The 21,183-nt window shown below is 46.7% G+C and overlaps 1 protein-coding gene across 6 annotated transcripts in view; it reads right to left on the bottom strand.

Moving 5' to 3' along the window:
• The window catches only part of KMT5B (lysine methyltransferase 5B), a 57,377-nt gene that overhangs the window by 20,979 nt on the left and 15,215 nt on the right, over positions 1–21,183 (bottom strand). For 5 of the 6 annotated variants that reach the window (XM_047877125.1, XM_047877131.1, XM_047877126.1 and 2 more), the window contains exons 2-4: positions 14,143–14,378; positions 8,264–8,411; positions 3,255–3,323 (exon numbers count right to left, since the gene is read on the bottom strand). In XM_047877125.1, coding sequence (XP_047733081.1) covers positions 3,255–3,323; positions 8,264–8,411; positions 14,143–14,302 — 377 coding nt within the window. In that variant the 5' untranslated portion in view covers positions 14,303–14,378. The remainder of the gene's footprint in view (positions 1–3,254; positions 3,324–8,263; positions 8,412–14,142; positions 14,379–21,183) is intronic. The other variant, XM_047877129.1, reaches the window with a different exon arrangement.

Raw genomic sequence — 21,183 nt, 5'->3', positions numbered from 1 at the left:
CTAGGTGAGCTATCACAAACGTATTCGTAACATTTCAGTGAAATTTCAAGCCACAGTCTCTCACCAAGGATTCCTTACTAGGTGCTGCGTGCGCAGGTGCTGTGGTGAAAAACAGGAGAGAGAAGACCTGACCGCTGTTCTGGAATGGAGACTCCAGTGGGACTAGAAGACACATGTATGCATCCAACAGTTAAGCAAGGCGTCGCTATGCTAATGTAAGTTAGCAGGGTACAAACGACACGCTACAGCACTTTAGAGTACAGAAACTCTCGCCGAAGTGTAAGATCTGTTTGTGAAGGGGTTTTGGAGTTGACAACGATGTGGAGTTGACAACGAGGAATGCTGTGATTTCAGCCTTCTGAAGGAAAAGCAGAATACTACCACAGGCAGGAGAGAATCCAAAGAAGGACGGCAAAGTGAGAGGGAGCCTACACAGAGGATCGTAAGGAGGCTGGGTTCAAAGAGATGAACGAGGGAGTCAGCTGGCCGGCAACAGTGAGGGAAAGTACTAGAACAAAGAAGAGGGAAGACGGGAGATCCCGAATGGGTAAAATACTGTTTACTGGACAGGGCCCCTAGAGGACTTCCGGAGCTAGGAAAGCAGGCTGACGCCTTGGAGAACGAACTACCCACGGGCTCCTGTTTCAGTAAAGCTTCTCACAGCTGGTAAGCAGGACTATCAGGAAGACTTCGAACCCATCCCGGAGACAGCAAATGGACAACTGGACAAATGGACAATGAAATGGACAAATGGGCAATGCCCAGTATTACTTTCCATTTCGACCAATGAGCACACCAGCCCGCCCTCACGGGCAGACGAGTGCAAGTCCTTCGAACAACTCTGAAGGTCTTTAACCAGGCTGTCGGAGAACCACCACTAAAATGATCTGAAAATCACCCGCAGAACTGTGGGAGCACCCATACTCCCACGCAGGTCGACTACTCTACGAGGTACCTGTGGCCGCAAGCGGTCTTCTCCGGACTGGGTTCCCCAGAAAACCTAAGTCCGTCTGGCTGCAGCCCTGCACTAGGGGGTCACGTGCGCACGCAGGACAGACCAGACGAGCAAGCAGCTGCCGGCTGAGGCACACCCCTGCAGGCAACACAGAACGCGACACGGCGGGAAGCAGAAGAGCAGCAGCTCACTCAGAGTACCACGAGCAGTCCAGGGTGTCGAGCGGCCAGGCTACGAGACCCCGGAAGGGCCCAGCCACCTCCGGGTTTCCCGTGGAACTGACCAACGGGGACACTCTGTTCTCAAATAATCACATGGCTCGATGCATTCGAGAGCAAACCGAAGTCAGGGCTAAATTCACCTAAAGCTCCTAAGCACCTGTCAGAAAAACAGGTTACGGACCCGGAACGGACACTGGCTCCTCCTGACAGGCTTTCTGCGTGCCCTCCGCTTCCTGAGGCATGTCCCTCCCTATCTGAAACTGCCTGCCAGCTAGCCTTAGTTTTGTTCATGATGCCAAACCATTTATATGCTGAAACCAACACAGAGCAACCGACTCTTGACTGCCTAATGGTCTGCCTTCTAGGTTTCCTGCGCTGACTTTCGCTTCTGCTCTCCTGCCTTCTGTTGCCTCCAACACACACAAAACCCCCCAAACCGTCCCTCGTGCCACTCACCAGCAAGAACCTCCAGTTCACTTAAAATGTAATTTACTGTCAAACTTTCTGTCTCGGTTGGCGTGTCTCTGTCTAGAAGGCGTGAAATGACACTGAGGCAAAGGAGGAGGAGATGGTTCTGGGCGCAGACAGGAAGGGGACGAGACAGTCGTTTTTGAGAGTCCTACAGAAGTACATCCAGATCACCCGGCCGACAGTTCAAGTCAATCCCATCATGACAGACACCGCAGGAAGATAAAAATTACTTAGTCACATAAGACTCTTGCAACTAATAGGGCCAGAGCAAAAGGCACTCAAGACCCTTGAAAGCAATGACCCGGGTCCGTATTACGGAGTAGGAAATTCCCTCGGTCCCCTCCTGAACCACGGTCATTCTAGACCTCCCATACGAACTGTACAAAGCTATCCTCACTCACACCACGGTTCTCAAAGCTAAAGGGGAATTTAGGTTCTCTAAAGCAACCCTCTGGTTCCATAAATGAGAAAAACCAGGTCCAGTGAGGGCCGTTAACAGAGGGACTACCGTTACCCAGTCCTACTCGCTCACGAGAGCTCCGGGGGCCCCCCCGGTGGCGTTTCACGATCAGAATAGGATTTGACTTCGTTCGCCACAGAGCACAGCACGGAGCCCAGCCGGAGAGACAGTGAAAGGGCCGGACACAAATATATACTTTTGAATTTAGTATCTGGGGGACGGGGGACGGGGGGCGGGGGACGGCAAATGGCACGGCAGGGGAGGCAAGAGACAGGTGTTTGGCATTTCCCAATCAGTCCGTCCTTCCTCCCCCTCTTCATACAAACTTGACAACTTTAAATAAACCAAACATTTATTTCTCTCCTCCTGCACCTCTGGATCAATGGCCGGTACATGAAATACAAAAATATGTCATTTAAATCATTTTTATCACAAAGGGCAGAAAGAAACATGAATTCACACGCCCACACACCTGTTCCCCACTCTTTCCAGAGACTGACTTCCCAGGTTTTCTTGCTATTTGGTTTTTCTGTTTCCAAACCCAAGCGACCAGGGAAGGAAAAGGTGCAGGTGTGTGTGAGCTGTGCTACTGTGCCCTTCCATGAGCAAGTACAACCAAGAGCTGACTGGAGGGAGGGGAAGAGGAGGGGGACAGAAAAAAGGGAGCAAGGGAAGGAGAGAGGAAGAGAGAGAAAACGCTCAAACATTTAAGATATAAAATAAGAAGACCGCGAGGCAACATCGTGAACACATTTCCCCCTCTCAGAAAGTTTGACTGCACACGGACAGTTGGCAGGTGCCGAGGAATCATGCTAGGACCACGGCTCTTCGCTCCTTCTTGACCTGAGAGTCAACCACCACCAGAGACACCCCCGGCTGAGTCCTACAGGCAGTGCTCAGCTAATCCCAGGGAGTGACTCCTGATCTTTTGATGAATGCTTTCTCTTACAAAATTACCCTGTTATGGAGTACAAGTGGTTCTTTAAATACAGCTGTTACTAAGACCAAACCATTCGAAAAGGTTTGCAAAACGTTCTAAAAGTCATGTTTATGCGGACACCTCCAATTACGTAACATAAGAGAACATCACAAAGGCCGAAACAGGTTAGTTGGTATCTTATTATTGTTTGTAATGCACTCTACCTACCTCACAGGGTTGTTGTGAGGAAAACTGTCAGATTTTGAAAAATGCCTTGAGCTCCTCGAAGGAAAGGCGCTATATAAATGCAAAAACAAACAACAACAGTAAAAAACTATTTGAATAATTTGTACTTGTCATTTCTAAACAGACTTACAATAGTAGTTGTTGCAGAAGTCCTTAAAACGCTGTGACACTCGAGAAGATTGTGACACCACGGGCAGACTCAGTATAATAACAAAAGCCGAGATGTTGACATTCTTTCCTTCCCACACGACATCATTTGCCCCTTGATCATATTAAGTTAGAAGGTCTAGAAGTTTCATTACGCTTTCTAGTCAAGCACTTGACTTTACAGTGATATTTAGGGTGATTGATTTCTAGTTCGCATCCAACAGTGGACACGAAACATAATATGTAAACAACCAAATTAAAATTAAGACAGTTACAGCACTGGAAGGATGGGTGCAGGCTGAAGTACAGCTTGGACCAAATAATCGAGAAAAGTCCCAAAAGTCCCACGAGGACTCTTCCCATCTGTCACGTTCTCTCCTGCTCAGCCCAACGTCCAGTGAGTCTCCCCAACGCCTCAGGAGACTGAAATCTCTGGGTCACGCAGCCTAAAACAAGGGGCCGTGACAGAAAGCATCCCCCCTGCTGTACAACAGCACTTGTACAAGATCTCCGCTTGGTTTTTAAAAAAATCAGAGGCATGACTAACAACTCTCTTCTCTGGTTACAGGGAAGAATTTAATTTTCATAATTGACAAGAGTCACTTAAATCTAAGTACTTCCCAGTAAACTGAAATTTCTATTTTGTTTATACCATTTCCAGATATTCCGGCTGCAACTCTGATTCACTTGTGCATAAATGGAGGGACATGTCAAGATTTAAACAATAAGCATTCGGAATAGAGCCAGCTAAGGAAATTCTTAAATCGTTAAATATCTACTGTATCCGAACACTGTTTCTGAAGGCACACTGAAAGAAGCAGAGGGAGGGAAGAAGGCATAAAACAGAGAAACTTAAAAAATGACAATCAAATTACAGATGTACCAACAGGGCAACGAAAAGATCCCTCCCACAAGGGATACACAGACAGCTGGGACGGTGAGAATCCAAGCTGTCGTATCTTCCGGTCCCATCTTTCACACCTCACAGAAAGAGAAGTCCATACGCTAACAATTTATAAGGAATATTTACGATTACTCTAATACGGCACTACAGAGTTTCCTTATTTTCTATAAAATGGTATCTTTGAGAATGACATTAAGTCAACATTCTGACAAATTCTTGCTCAAAAGATGAAGAACAGAAAAGACAGTCTTATTTTCAAGTAAGTGACTAAGATTAAATGAAAACGTGTGCCTTTCACTCAGATTAACAAGCTTCATTAATGAAACTTCTGCATTCTTCCCAAATGTCAGCTTACAAAAGAATCTGTTAAAATACCTTTGAAAAGAACGCCTCTGGTGCAAGGTGCAAGGTGCAAGGTGCCCGGGGACACAGCAACGTGCCGGCTCGGCCACACAGGGCCAAGGCATCAGTGCTGCTGTCGGCTGACCTGCTCTAACCAGGGCGCACCAGACTCTCTCTACACCAATGGCTACTCCAGAAGCTCTAGGAGTAGAATTAAATGTTGTAGCGGAAAACACGAATAAATGTTTTCTTCTGGATGTTTAACGTGGCTTAACCAGTTTTATATAATTTATATATACATAAATTTTTTAACATTTATTTTTCAGAGAGAGAGAGAGAGAGAGAGAGAGAATGGGAGAGAGCGAATGAGCGAGCAGGGGAGGGGCAGAGAGAGAGGGAGACACAGAATCCGAAGCAGGCTCCAGGCTCTGAGCTGTCAGCACAGAGCCCGATCCAGGGCTCGAAGCCATGAACTGTGAGATCATGACCTGAGCTGAAGTCGGGCACTCACCAACTGAGCCACCCAGGTGCCCCTAAATATATAAATAGATTAAAAAAAAATTTTTTTTTAACGTTTATTCAGTTTTGAGAGACAGAGCACAAGCGGAGGTGGGGCAGAGAGAGAGGGAGACACAGAATCCAAAGCAGGCTCCGGGCTCTGAGCTGTCAACACAGAGCCTGATGTGGGGCTTGAACTCAACAAACTGCTCAAAATTCATGAAACCTGAGATCATGACCTGAGCCGAAGCTGGACGCTTAACCAACTTAGCCACCCAGGCGCCCCTCCTCTTTTAAAAGTGTATTTATTTATTTGTTTTGGGGTGGGGGGAGGGGCAGAGAGAGAGTCCACCAGAGAGAAACTGGGAGATACGATCCCAAGCGGGCTCTGTGTTGAAAGAGCCCGATGCGGGGATCAAACTCACAAAGCGTGAGATCGTGACCTGAGCCAAAATCAAGAGTTGGGCAATTAATCGACTGGGCCACCCAGGCACCCCTAACCACTTTTAATTTTAGATCCTGTATTTTAATTCAGGGATGCTCAGATACAGTAATGTCTTGGGTTTTAATAATATTTGTGGGGTAAACGCTAAATTTTACATTTTAGGACTCCACGTTTTTAAATGAGCCTAGGAAACTACTGATAAGGAAGTTTATTTATCTTGAGAGAGAGACAAAGCACTAGCTGGGGAGGGGCAAACAGAGAGGGAGAGAGGGAGAACCCCAAGCAGGCTTTGCACCGTTAGCACAGAGCCTGAGGCGGGCTTAAACTCACAAACTGCAAGATCACGACCTGAGCCGAAATCAAGAGTCGGACCCTTAACTGACCGAGCCCCACCTGGCGCCCCCTGATAAGGCCCTTTTATGTACTCATTACATCACAACAAAGCTCAGGAGGCCAGATGGCCTAGGACCTCGCTATTCCGAGTACAGTCAGGAGCTTGTCAGAAATGGAGCATCTCAGGCCCCAGCCCACAGCTACTGAATCAGAACCTGCATCTTAACAAGACTCCCCGAGTGACTCATATGTAAAACTAATTATAGGAAACAGTTGTCAGGACTTTTATTAAAAAATAGGAGTAACTTCCTATTGTAGAAGCCAGTAACAGGTAAACTGCTCATCTTCTGGAGCAAAGAACGGCGGGAGGGACTACAGGGAGTTCCTTCCTAAACCAATGACCCTTCTGTTATTCTGATGCAGTCTTTCCATGATGGTTTATGTGCTTCCACAGTTCAGTGTACAGGGCACAGTGAACGTGACCTACCTAGCTCTTTTTTCTCTTCCTTGATGACTCCAGGTCATAGTTATGGGCCTTTGCAGTAATAGCCTAATCCTCTCTAAGACTGTTATGTGAAAGCGATTCATATTTCTTAACTATTACCAGGACCTTCTAGGAGAAGCAGCAGTGGCCTCACTGGGGAAAAGAAGGGAAATGGACTGAAAATAACGCAAACCAGGGGAGCCCGGCTGGCTCAGCCGGAAGAACGTGCGACTCTTGATCTTGGGGTTGTGAGTATGAGCCCCACGTTGGGTATAGAGATTACTAAAAAAAAAACCAGACTTTAAAAACATTCCTTGAGAAAATAATTTAAGAAAAAAATAATGCAAACCAGATTTTATTTGGCTATTAGGGCATTCAGTACTGCCGATTTCCCAGCCAACAGCTATCCACCTGTCTACTTACAAAATGTAGGCATCTGCCCCTCTGAGGTCAGGGAGCTATTTAAATACGTTCTCAAGTCCACTCCAACTTGTCACTTCATTTTAGCAAGGAAAGATCTATGGTAACAGGAATCATGAAAATACCAAAGGCTCATTTTTATCCAAATTACTTCTTTCTGGATTTAGAAAATAACTGATAAACGAACCATACAGTCTTTTGTTTTCATCTTAGCAACGGACAGAATTAAAAGGGTTTGGAAAATGGCACAAGAGTTTCCTCTAATCACCTTCATTCACCAATTCCTCCCTCCCCAACTACTGGCGACTAGTCACCTGGCGATCAAGTTGCTCTGGGGTTGTCACTGGCCCTGGAGCTACAAAACACCACTGCAAGTATCGGGAAGGTAGGAGGGATCAGTGGCCTAGAACTGGCTCTATACATTCTCAACCTCACCAGACTTGAAAGCCCTCTGGCACTCACGTTAAGAGGGAAAGTTGTAAAGTTCCGAGTTAGTGTTTGGTGGCAATCAGGAAAGTATCTAAGGGCCATTTTCAGGGGAGAGATGCTTAAGAAAACATGAATTACAAAATTAAAAAAAAATTTTTTTTTAGACAGAGAGAGACAGAGACAACGTGAGCAGGGGAAGGGCAGGCAGAGAGTGAGCGAGCGAGCGAGCGAGAGAGACAGACAGAATCTGAAGTAGGCTCCAGGCTCCGAGCTATCAGCACAGAGCCCGGCGCGGGGCTCGAACTCACGAACCGTGAGATCATGACCTGAGCTGAAGTCGGACGCTTAACCAACTGAGCCCCCCAGGCGCCCCATGATTTAAAAAATTTAAAGGAGAACAGACTTCAAAAGCAGTGTTAACAATATTTTATACAGATGGCATGTGATCCTCGATAAAGCACCTCCGTGTCTATTTTCTGATCTGCAGACTGGACAGACAGATGCAGGTCTTTACCATTCTCTTCACTCCAATGACGAGGTGAATCTCAAAGATTAAACATGACGGCAATACGTTCCCTATATACGGTTGCAATTAGTTAGAAGAAAACTCTCTAATAAAATCATGGAAAACCCCCTGATGTAACCTACTTTATGTAGAAAAAAAATTATTGTATTTTCAAGGCTTCACAGGATGCTTCTAAGATTTTTCTTTCAGCTAATTATCACAACATTTAAAATAGACTAGGAGATGCTCCCCCAGCTTTATATTTTCATAGGAACAGCCTGAGATAAAATAAGAACACAGAATTAAAACTGACAAGACTCCTGGAAGCTTCTGTTGCTTTTCTTGCCTCAAACACAAAATCTTCTACAGCAAAGACCTTTCCTTTGATGTCATCTTAAATTCTGACTAAAAGTAAAACTAGCATCCATTCTCTTAAACTCAACATCATCGTCCGCTCCACTTCAGGATACAGACTTACAATTACCTGGTGTTCATTTTGTGTGTTTGAAAACCTAGATAGGGGTCAAGAACCAGACTGGTCGCCAGGTCATCGTTCTCACAGAGCTCCTTGGCAGACATTCCAGAAGACGGCACATATCGACTCTGGCCTTCGAACCCCGAATTACCATTACCTGTGAGAAGAAAGAGAAAGGAAAGTAACTCAAAGGGAAAACTACTTAAATCTACCTTTAAAACCTTTAGCTTCGTTGCCCTCTCAAGTCAGCCATTAAGAACGGAGTACGTTTTGCACAGACAGAAAGCCAAACACAGCGAATCACCGAGAGCGTTTAGCTTAGCAGATAATATTACCAGGGTTCCCAAGAACAGGGTCTGGGTAGTCGTGAGAATCTTGGGCTCAAATAAATGCCTTCCCCGTCCCATCAAGGAAGACGAAAAATGGGATGAGTGGACGCTCACCACCGTGGCAAAAGACAGCATCAAGCGCCACTGCGGACAGGGCCGGGGGACACAGGAGACAAGAACACAAGAAACTCTGCAGGAAGTGCCAGGACGGACATCAAGTACGAAGAGGGGGCCCCCGAGGGGTGAACTCCGCCATCCTCCTCTTGGGCAGGTGACCCTCACTCCCCACCTGGTAGCTGAGGCCACAGGAGGAGAGACTTGCCTGTGACGACAGAGTCAGGAAGCAGAAGCGGGGAAAGGAGGAGAGAGAGAATGACAGGCCTATTTCTAACCTGTCTAAAACAGATTTTGAATGAATGGATAAAAATAGAGAAATGCCGGAAATACATAACCGAAGTGATGAGGTTTAATGATGGTGTTTATAAAGAGAGCAAAGGAAAGCCAAACTTAAATGGGTGAAGTTTCATCCGTGCTGATTTAAGCCTGACATGCGTGTCACAGACAATCTTTTCAGGAATGTAATTATGCCAACAGTATAACTTGAAGCCTCTCAAAATTAAGATGTGGAAGAATGAAAGACAGTGCAAGGTGTAACTTTCTTTTCTACACTCTTTCAAAAAGCAAATGAAACACAACATGTTAAGGCCCTATCAAAAGGTAGGTAGGCATATGTTTTGTAATCAAGTTATTCATTTGCATGTAGGTATGTAAAAGCTATCAAAGTCGTTATGTTTTTTCTTTATTGAAATGTAATTCACATACCATACAATTCATCCATTTAAAGCGCACAGTTCAGGGGTGCCTGGGTGGCTCAGTCGGTTAAAGCGTCCAACTTCAGCTCAGGTCATGATCTCACGGTTCCTAGGTTTGAGCCCCACATTGGGCTCTGACAGCTCAGAGCCTGGAGCCTGCTTCTGATTCTATGTGTCCCTCTCTCTCTGCCCCTCCCCCACTCACGCTCTATCTCTGTCTCTCAAAAATAATTTTTTTTTTTTTTTTTTTTTTTTTTTTAACTAGGCTTCATGCTCAGCGTAGAGCCCAATGCAGGGCTTGAACTCAGTACTCTGAGATCAATACCTGAGCTGAGATCAAGAGTGAGATGCTTAACTAACTGAGCCATCCAGGTGCCCCATCTGTCCTTTTAGTTTGACACATTCTAACAGCTGTGAAGTGGTACCTTGTGGTTTTGACTTGCATTTCCCGGATGACTAATGATTTCAAGCATCTTTTCATGTACTGGCCATTTGTGTGTCTTTGGAGAAATGTCTGTCTATTCAGATTCCCTTGCTCATTTTAAATTGGAGTTTGTGGGGCGCCTGGGTGGCTCAGTCAGTCAAGAATCCAACTTCAGCTCAGGTCATGATCTCGCGATTTGTGAGTTCAAGCCCCACATCAGGCTTTACGCTGGCAGCGTGGAGCCTGCTTGAGATTCTGTCTCCCTCTCTCTGCCCCTTCCCTGTGCACACACTCTCTCTCCCTCTCATAAAGGAAGGAAGCAAGGAAGGAAGGGAAAGAAAGAAAGAGGGAGGCAGGGAGAAAGAGAAAGAAATTGGAGTGTCTTTTACTGCTGACTTGTAACAGTTCTTTATATATTCTAGATACTAGTCCTTTATCGGATGGATATGTGATTTTAAAATGTTTTTCCCCCTCCTGTGAGTGTCTCTTCATGTTCTTGATGTTAATCCCTTAAAGCACAAAAGTTTGTTAACACTGATGAATCTCAATTTACCTTTTTTCTTTTGTTCCTTGTGCTTTTAGTGTCCTATCTAAGAAACCTCTGCCTGATCCAAAGTCATGAAGATGTATGCTTTTGTTTTCTTCCAGGGATTTTATAATTAAGGTCCTTTGATCCATTTTAATTTTTCACACATACCGTGAGGTACGGTCCAACTTCATTCTTTTGCATGTGGATATCCAGTTTTCCCAGCACCATTTATTAAAAGACTATTCTTTCCCCACTTAATTTTCTTTGCATGCTTGTCAAAAATCAATCAACTACAAACATGAAGGCTTATTTCCAGACTCTCGAGTCTATTCCATGGATAGGTGTCTAGCCAAATACAACACTGCAGCTTGGTAGTAAGCTTTGAAACTGAGAAGTGTGAGTGTGCCATCTTTGTTCCTTCTCAACACTGTTTTCGCTGCTCTGGGTTCCCTGAATTTCCACAAGAATTTTAGGATCCGTTTGTCAATTTCTGCAAAGAAGCCAACTGAGATTTTGATAGGGACTGCGTTCACTCCCTGTAGATCCCTACAGATCCCTGTAGATCTGTAGATCATTTGGGGAGTACTGCCATCATAACAATATTAAGTCTTCTAATCAATGAACATGGGATGTCTTTCCATTTATTTAGGTCTTCTTTAATTTCTTTCAATAATGTCTTGCAGTTTTCAAACTGTAAGTTTTATAGTTTGCGCGCTGATCTACACTGCTGAGCTCATTTATAAGCTCTAATGTTTTTTGTTTGTTTTTAATGTTTTTATTTTTGAGACAGAGAGAGAGAGAGAGAGAGAGAGAGAGAGAGAGAGAGAGCGAGCGAGCGCATGAGCAGGGGAGGGGCAGAGAGAGACGGAGACACAGAATCCAAAGCAGGCTCCAGGCTCTGAGCCGTCAGCACAGAGCGCGACGCGGGGCTCAAACTCACAGACGGTGAGATCATGACCTGAGCTGAAGTCGGACGCCTAACTGACTGAGCCACCCAGGCGCCCCAAGCTCTAATGTTTTTTAGTGGATTCCTCAATCACGTCGTCTGCAAAGAGAGGTGGTTTTTACTTCTTTTCCAACCTGAATGCCTTTTAGTTCATTTTCTTGCCTCAACGCTGTGGTTAGAACCTCTAGCGCAACAGTGAACAGAAGCGGTGAGAAAAGATCCTCGTCTTGTTCCTGATCTCAGGGGAAAAGCATTTACTGGTCTTTCAATATTAAGTAGGACATGAGCTGTGGGTTTCTGTAGATGTCCTTTATCAGGTTGAAGAATTTCCTTCCGTTCCTACTCTGTTGAGTGCTTTTACCCTGAAAGGGTGCTGAATTCTGTCAAATGCTTTTTCTGCATCTACTGGAATGATCATATGGGTTTTGTCCACCATGCTACTGAAGTGGGAGCATGAATTTTCAGGTATAAAGCCAACTTTGCATTCCTGGGATAAATCCCACCTGCTTATGCAACAGAATCATTCTCACTTGTTGCTGGATTTGGTTTGTTAGTACCTTGTTGAGGATTTTGTGTCCACACTTTAATAGAGATATTGTACTTTTTAGGGTATTTTTTCTTGTGAGGTCTTTGGTGTTGGTAGCAGAGTTGATACTGGTCTTATTGCACGAGGAAGTGCTCCCTTGCCTTCTACTTTTTGGAACAGTCTGTAAAGAACTGGTGTTGATTCCTCTTTAGATGTCTGCCGGTATTCACCAACAAAGCCATCCAGGCCTGAGACTTTCTTAGTAGTGTGTTTTAAAAATTACTGATTCAACCTCTTTACATGCTACAGGTTTATTTGGATTTTTGTGTTTCTTCTTGAATCCATTTTGGTAGTTCGTGACTTTCTAGGAATTTGTTCATTTAAGTTACCGAGTTTGTTGGCATCCAAGTGTTCAGAGTGGTCCATTATAACCTTTTTTATTTCTGTGATGCAGCAGTAATGTCCCCTCTCTCATGCTTGACTCTGCTCTTTTTCTTGATTAGTCTTGGACAGAGGTTTGCCGGTTTTGTCGCTCTTTTCAAGGAGTCAACTATTGTGATTCTCTCAAATTTCCATTATTCACTTCTAATTTTACTCCACTGTGGTCAGAGAACGTACGATGTATGGCTCCAATCCTTTCAGGTCTGTTGAGACTTGTTGCGTGGCCTAGCCTATGGCCTATCCTGAAGAATGTTCCACATGCACCTGAGAAGATCGTGCGTTGTTGGTGGGTGGAGTGTTCTACAGACGTTTGTCAGGAAGCACTGGTTTAGGGTAGTGTCTAAGTCTTTCCCTGTTCATCCTCTGCCTCACTATTCTATTCATTATTCAAAGTGGGGAACTGACGTCTCCAAATCACTGAATTGTCTGTTTCTCCCTTCAATGCTGTCAGCACCTGCTTCGTGTATTTTGTGGCTCTTTCACGTGAAATCACTGAGGTTTACCTAAGATGGAACATTGCTTTGTTTTGCTTCATCACTGGCTCTCTTTTTGTATCATTCTTGTCCAATGACACTCAATACGATGCTGTCCGTCTTCAACTCTCTGGGTTTTTCCAGCCTGTCCTCTAAATCTGTCTACACACGGCAAAGCGTAGCCCATCTAACGATCGTTTTTCTAAATTATCACGTACCTCCAACAACTGTAAGACCTTTTTGCTCTGGGATGCCCAAAAAGGCGGCCAACAGCAATATGGAAAAATTAAAAACCGACCAAAAAAAGTCGCCTAATTTACCGCCAGGAACCAATACCCCTGCTATAGTCGTTACGTTTCTCAATTCCTTTCGGTTCCCGTCACGTACTACAGGGTGGGCGGGTGTCCACGAATAGGAGAAATCTATCCAGTCCTGGGCTCTCTCCCTCCTACCCCAAGCAGGGATTTCCGCCTCGTGTACTACAGACACAGTGACCTGCTCTGACATGGAGAGGCTAAGGGCAGCCTGGGCCCCGTAAACTGCATAAACCTCTAACAGGGATGAGGGTAATCAGTCAGGACTGGTGCAATCTACCTGAAACCGTTCCAAATGCCAGGCAGAGCCAACCCTACTCAATTCCAACGCAAACGAAGGATGTTCCGGAGGGGCTAAATTAACCTCAGGAAAAACAAGAACGGAAAAAGCCGTCCTCCCTCACCGCGGCCATGCGCCACTGGGTATCTTCACCTAAGGCAGCTGCCTACCTAAGGCTCACACGCATCCCGGGGCACTGTCCTGCTCTTAAAAGAACTATTTCTTGAACTCTCCACAAGCAGCCCCACCCTCACCAAGGAGGAGCAAGGTGAGAAGTCACGCGTCATCAATAGTGCTCTGATGTCGGGATACACCACCGTCCGCCCTACAGAAACGGAAGGAACGGCGACAATTTGTGACGCTGCCCTAAGTTCCGTTTCCCCTGTAAATGAGAGTTGAATTTATTATTCACACGTCTCAGTTTTCAAAGAGATACATACTTATACTTACATCACACATAAAAATACAGTTTGAACTTCAAAGAAATTCAGCAGCAGCACTTTAATACAGTTTATAGAGCAGGTCAGCCATTCAGACATCCACGCTACAAAATAGAACTTAAAGTTATGGATACAAAAGCATAATCAAAGCGATCTTATTAAGCACCAAACTAGAGGCGTACACCTCAGAGGAGATAAGGACTGTCAAAACTCTGAAAGGGTGAAAAAGAAAGAAAGAAAGAAAAACCTGCACCGTTAGCTGGGAGCACATGAAAACTTGTTTTGAAAACAGCAGAGACAGAATACACGTTACAAGCTGCGAAGAATCACCGCCCCGCGCGACAACGGAAATGACAGTTGCATCGTGTACATACATCTGCTCGACCTCCTCTCAACCGCGTGTCTGCCGGCCTTCGCGGCCTCCTTCCCCGCGGGCTGCAATTTGGCCGGGCTCTGCGGATGGTCATTAGACAACTTGCCTCCACTCCTCCTGCCATTCACCACCATGTTCTTGGATTCTCCCAACCACTTCATGCCCACAGACCGCCTGACCCAGGTGCATTGAGTCGTTCTCTTCAGATAGCTTAGAGAATAATTCCAACGTTCTCTCCTAACAAAACAAAACATGAAAAACAGAACCGGGAGGTAAGTACGTAAGAGACCATACTGCCCGGACCCTTGAGAAAGATACAAAGTATTGAAAGGAATTCCATCTCGGGCTGCCGGGGCCACCGAGGGGCCACCGAGGAGCAGCAGCCCAGGCTCTGCGTTTGGCGGGGGTGGGGTGGGGGGTGGCACGGGGTGGGGGGGGGGGGGCGCTCAGCAAGGGCCACCAGGAGGGAAGGACAGGAGCAAGCCAAGGCCCGGCCGTGGCCCCCTCACCAAGCACACCCCGAGTTCGTGCAGGACGCCACCCGAGGTGCGCCATGCGCTGCCCGACGCCTCCGAGGACAAGCGCACCACCAGTTCATCGAGAAAAGGGAGGGGACGCACATCCATGCCAAAAGGACGAGAGAGGTGCTGAGCGACGTCCTGGCAGCCGTGAGGAGAGTGGCAGCCAAGGACTGAACTCCTCCCCTCTGTATGTAATAAATAATAAAGACTTTTTTGGAGGAAAAAAAAAAGGTAATTTAGTAACTAATGTTTCCACTCTTTAAAGACCACTCGGCTCCCCAAGCCATCCGGTGTCATCTGTGCTGTCACTCAGCACGCCCAGACTCTGGAGAGGAATTCACTCGTCTTGCTCATTGCTTGTGCTGCAAACAGCCACCGACAAAGAGTTAAGTGCTCGTAAGTGTCTATCTCTCGCTTGCCAGTAAGAATAATTTTGCACCTTGTTATGCGGACGTTTAGGTACAGTTTAATAATCTGCTCAAATTACACGTTTTGGTAGGGGCGTCTGGGTGGCTCAGTCAGTTAAGCATCGGGCTCTTGATTTTGGCTCAGGTCACAATCGCACGGTTCCTGAGTTCAAGCCCGGCGTTGGGCCCTGTGCTGACAGTACAGAACTCACTCAGGATTCTCTCTCTCTCTCCCCCTCTCTCTGCCCCTCCCCTGCTTGTGCACTCTCTCTCTCTCTCTCTCCCAAATAAGCAAACAGGGGCGCCTGGGTGGCTCAGTCAGTTGAGTGTCCGACTTTGGCTCAGGTCATGATCTCACAGTCTGTGAGCTCGAGCCCCGTGTCGGGCTCTGGGCTGACAGCTCGGAGCCTGGAGTCTGCTTCAGATTCTGTGTCTCCCTCTCTCTCTGCCCCTTCCCTGCTCATGCTCTCTCTCTGTCTCAAAAATAAATAAAAACATTAAAAAAAAAATTTTTTTTTAAACAAAATAAGCCAATGAATATTAAAAAAAATTACATGTTTTGGGAACAGTGTATTAACTGTGTGAGAAAATCCCAAGGATGTTCTCTTCTGTTACGAGGAGAGCTTAAGAAAAGGGGTCGAAGTCAAGCTTTGTCCACAACAGCTCTGCCTTTCTGTTGTCAGTTTGAAGTCAATGCTCAAGGTACTTCAGGGACTGATATTCAAATATCAAAGTCTTGCCCGTCATGAAATGTCTGCCTTTACAATAGCAACAAAAATTGAGTAATTGTAATATCTGCCAATATAGAGATATCCTTCACCATCTGAATTTTAATTAGCTGAATTTGGGAAGTGAATGATTTGGCTAGTGAGGGATGCTCATAATCTGTAAGGCCCTTTGGAAATAAGAGTGTAACAGATCACAGAAAGGGATGTCCGTGGCATCACCTCATTATGGAATTATGCTCTAATATAAATCAGACTAAAAAGGCTCCAGGATAAGAAAGTGCAAAAACACAAAAGTTCAGAGCTATCTGAACTTTTCCTTCCATCTGCACGTGGAACCGACGCCAGAGACGTTGACGCTCGTGCCCGGAGCCACACAATCAGGCTGGGGGCAGGATCCCCAGGAGAACCCGGCACTGCCACCCGAGGGTCTCTCGCTAGACCACCCCGAGGCCGACTTCCCTTATTTTTTTACGAACGCACAGAGCAACACAAATGATAAACTACTCTGAGGTACTTCCAGAAATGTATACTTGGTCACGCCTTTAACAATACCCAACAAAAATACGAAACACTGAGTTTTTACCTGATCTCAGGTCTCCTCCACGGTCACAGGACTCGTGTGTGAATTCACAGTGGTAAAGTGTGTGTGCGAGCCACACGCCTACGTACAAAGGTAAAGAATGTCTGATCCGTACTAAGGATGCTGTTTACAAACGTTCTCTACTATGTGTTCTTCTCCTGGCTCTTTCACTTAAATTCAATTAGCTCTCAACTTTCATTTGCCTAGCCTTTCATTTTTCTTGTCCGCCTCACGAAACCCAGAAAACGCTGCACGAACAACAGAAAAGGCAGGTACGGGGGGCGCCTGGGTGGCTCAGCTGGTGAAGCGTCCGACTTCAGCCCAGGTCACGATCTCACCGTTCGTGGGTTCGAGCTCCGCGTCGGGCTCTGTGCCGACAGCTGGGAGCCTGGAGCCTGCTACGGATTCTGGGTCTCCCTCTCTCTGCCCCTCCCCCCACCCGCAGTGTCTCGGTCTCAAAAATAAACATGAAAAAATTAAAAAGAAAAAAAGGAAAGGCAGGTAAAACTACAGACACAGTGGTTATAAGCTGGAGATTTTTCAATTATTACGTTTTATCAGACTGCACACGAGACCTACTGACGACCAAATGTCCTGTATGTGTACTCAGAAGAAGAGGCAGAGGAATTAGGAGCAGTATGCTCCTGAAGCATAAAGACAAAGAAAGCTTGGAAAAAAGGCAAGGCCCACGACACTCTTCCTTCGCCTGTGCCTGTAACAGTCTGACCCGTCTCTTCGTCTGGCTAACCTCTTCACGCTCCAGGGTCTTCCTTGAGCCTCACCGCCAAATTCAGGTGGACATCCCTACTACAAAACTTAGGTGAAAACCCTTATGTCCCTACACTGCAATGGTCTGCCTGCCTCCTTAACTGCCCGAGTTCCTGAGGCCAAGAACTCATTTTCCTGTTCTCCAGCACAGCACAAACTGGATCCGAGGCCCTCGAGTGACGAAAGAATCAATAAATGAAGGTGTGGCCTATGCCTAACAGGAACGATCTCTGTATGTGTTTTAGGCTGTAAAATACCACAGTTATAACCTGACCCTCTCAAGTCCTCTCCCTAAGACGTGAGTGCTGCCACTCGCGCCCCCTACCACCCGCCCTCCCGCCTCCGCCCCGAGTCTGCACCTTTACAGGACCAGGACCAGGACCAGGACCAGGCGAGGTGCATCTGGTCCTTGAGGAAGCCCATCTCGAGAATGCCCTCACGGAACACACAACTCGTGGAGAATGGCTGGAGAATGTGTTTTTAGGACTCAGGACTCCTGATATCCCTCGATGATGAGACATAAAATAGAACTACACATGGAACAGAAAAGAGCAACGTGGCTTCGGAGAGATTTAAGGGACAAAAGGAACAGTAAGTAATCTCTCCACCTAAGTCCCAACTGAGATTCTCACTCAGATAAAAAGCAGAAAACCTGGGGTGAAATCCAGCAACCTGCTTTTAATAAGCCCTCCAGGTGACTGTGACTCAACTCGGTGTGAAAACTATTGTTCTCAGTCACTTCCTCATCCACTAGCTCATCTGATAGAGCAGAGAACACAGGCCAAAATTTTAATCTGAGGACATCAGACCTATCGACCAATTTTTTCCCCTGAGAATTAAGAAAAGTTCGCCAAGAAGTCATTTTAGCAGCACACTTCAGCCCAGTGCGTGGAACACAGAAATTACATGTAATTTCAACGAAATGAGGGTGAGGATTAATGATCCATCCAAACTGAAGCAAATTCATAACCTCAAGCCTCATTTTTTACAAGTTTTGTTTCGTTTTGTTGTAGAGAGAGTGTGTGCGAGCAGGAGAGGGGCAGAGAGAGAGAATCTCAGGCGTGCCTCACACAGCGCGGAGCCCGACGTGGGGACCGTGAGATCACGACCTGAGCCGAAGTCCCGAGTGAGCCCCCCAGGCGCCCCTCCAGTCTCACTTCTATTGCAGTCAACCGATACTATTTTGTTTGAACTTTTAAGATACTAAGGTATCACGCCGTCAATCACAGAACATGGCTGAATTTCACTGGTACGACTACACTGCCCGCCTGGATACTTTCTCGCTGAGGCTCCCACACGCTCCCCTGGTCCCCTGGTCCAGACGGCGGCAGTTACCGTTAAGGCCAAAGACATTACTTAAGCTCACAAATGAACTGTTTTGTAAAAACCAGTTCTAGTGAAACTATCAGAATTTGGGGGCTATTTATAAATTTCTAGCTCAAAATGAATGTATGCCCTACTACTCATGAGGTCGCTGCTTGTCTCTTCTGGCCTCCCGAGTGCGGACTCTTCCCGTCGGTGCCATCTTTCCTCTAAGACCACACGCTGAAAGAACACTTACATGTTAAAGGTGGAGACGGAATCCCAAAAGCTCACACAGCTGACATCGTAGTAGCCTGTGGAGAAACATGGGGAGGCCAGCAAAGCCTAAAGCCTTTCACGGCTCCCACAGCGGCCCCACGCCCAACATCAGCAAGGGTGAGGTCTCTCTGGCCCGGGGAACAGCTGGCTCACAAATACCACCGTGGACTTGGCTTGGTTGACAGCGTCTGAACCAACTGGCCACTGTATTCAGAAGTAAGAATTACCTGAAATTTACCCCAAAATTGGCAGAAAAAAAAATTTTCAAAGAGTAGCGGGCACTCCTTAAATGGAGTAACGATGCCCAATCCCTCTCTGTTCCAATTCCCCAATATGGTTGACCCCTGAACAACATGGATCCACTTCTGTGTCAATTTTTTTCCGATAAATGCAGTCCAGCACTGTAAATGTGTTTTCTCTTTCTAAGGATTTTCTTAATCACACCTTCTGGAGCTTTATTGCAGAATACAGCATACCATACACGTAATATACAAAACTCACGTTAACCATTTATTTTGTCGATAAGACTTCCAGGCAACAGTAGACTGTTGGTAGCTAAGTTTTTGGGGAGTCAAAAGTTGTATGTGGAATTCTGACCACACAGGGGGTTCAAGGGTCAAGTGCGTAAATCAGGAAAATCATTAGACATCTATTACATTCCGGTTCCAGGCCCGGGGGATACAGCAAAGGACAAAACCAGGTTTCTGCCCTCATCTGTGCTTACATTCTAATGAAAAAATCGCTGGGAAGTAACAAATTGGCAATTAAATGCCAGCACCTTGGAGAAAATCAAGCGGTTTCTAAGTGGCAGGGAGTGTTTCAGGTGACACAGGGGTGGGAAAGGGAGGCAGCAGTGGGTGTGCAGAGGACCAGCACAGAGTCCAGTGTGGCTGCGGCCGGGTAAGCAGGGAGGGGGCAGGAGGGAGACCGGAAGGGGTGCCAGAACATGTAACGGAGAGTGTCAAAGCCACTGCTGACACCTGGGCATGGACTCTCAGGGAGATGGAAAGCAGGACTGACGTGGTCTAAGTTACAACTTTAAAGGCCCACGCTAGCCGCTTGCTATGTGGAGGAAAGCTCACAGATAAATGCTTTTTAAAAAGCAGATCTAATGAAGCCAGTAATAAGTGGGGAACACGAGAGAAAGCACCAGTTAAGAGGCTACTGCAATGAACCAGTGGCCTGGGGCAGCACGGGTGGCAAGAAGTCACTGGTTTTGGGATCTTTTCTGAAGGTTCGCAGATAGACAGGATCTGCAAGCGAACCGTGGGAAAGAGGGGACTCTAACAGGCCTCCAAATTGAAGCACAGAATTTACAGAGGTGGCAAAGACTACAGGCAGCTCAGGTTTTGGCAGGGGTCGGGGCGCAGGAGTTGAGTTTCGGTCATGTTCGAGATGCCCAGGAGAGACAGACGCCAGACGGGCCGCTGGACCTAAGGGCCTGGAGTACTGGTCCAGGCTGGCCGGTGCCCTAACGGGACAAGATGCAATCACCCGGGGGGTGAGTGCAGGTGAAAGAAGGCTAAGGACACAGGGAGCCGCCCTCAGACCAGGACCCAGCAGCAAAGGCAACTGAAAGGAGCAACTAGTCAGGGAGGAAAAGCAAAGAGCAAACAGGGACCAGCGCTTCAGGAAGCGCGTGACCGACTCGGGCACGGGCGGCAGACGCTCACAGGGCAAAGCTCTTTCAGGCATCAAAACTCAAGGGCAAGATGGGCCGCTGACGATCTGAGAACAGACGTGAAGTGTTGAAACATGGGCTCGTGGGGAAAGAGTTAGATGGCAGAGGGGAACATAGGGAATAATGAACAGAAAGAGTCCTAAGTCCTGTGTCATTTGTTTCAAATGAGAGAAAGCTGCATGTGACCGGAAGAACACATGTAAATTAAACTCAGGGGAGGGAGATGAAAGGAAGGTTAATTTGAGATCAGCATGCCTTCAGAGTTTATATGGTTCTTTTTTAACAACAAGTTTTTAAACAAACAGATTCCCGGGGCGCCTGGGTGGCTCAATCGGTTGAGCGTCCACTTTGGCTCAGGTCACGATCTCGCGGTCCGTGAGTTCGAGCCCCGCGTCGGGCTCTGGGCTGATGGCTCAGAGCCTGGAGCCTGTTTCGGATTCTGTGTCTCCCTCTCTCTCTGCCCCTCGCCCGTTCATGCTCTGTCTCTCTCTGTCCCAAAAATAAATAAACGTTGAAAAAAAAAAATTTAAGGAGGAAACTTTTTAGGGGCACCTGGCTGGCTCAGCTGGTGGAGTACATGACTTGACCTCAGGGTGGTGGTTCAAGGCCCACGGTGTGTGTAGAGATTACTCACAAATAAAAAATGTTTACAGTGCCTGCGTGGTCAGTTGGTGAAGTGTCTGACTCTTGGTTTCAGCTCAGGTCATGATCTCAGTTTCCTGAGTTCGAGCCCCGCATTGGGCTGTGTGCTGACAGCATGGAGCCTGCTTGGGAGT

This window comes from Prionailurus viverrinus, chromosome D1 (assembly GCF_022837055.1).
Source record: "Prionailurus viverrinus isolate Anna chromosome D1, UM_Priviv_1.0, whole genome shotgun sequence".
NCBI lineage: Eukaryota > Metazoa > Chordata > Mammalia > Carnivora > Felidae > Prionailurus > Prionailurus viverrinus.
This window is presented reverse-complemented; position numbering and strand designations above follow the sequence as displayed.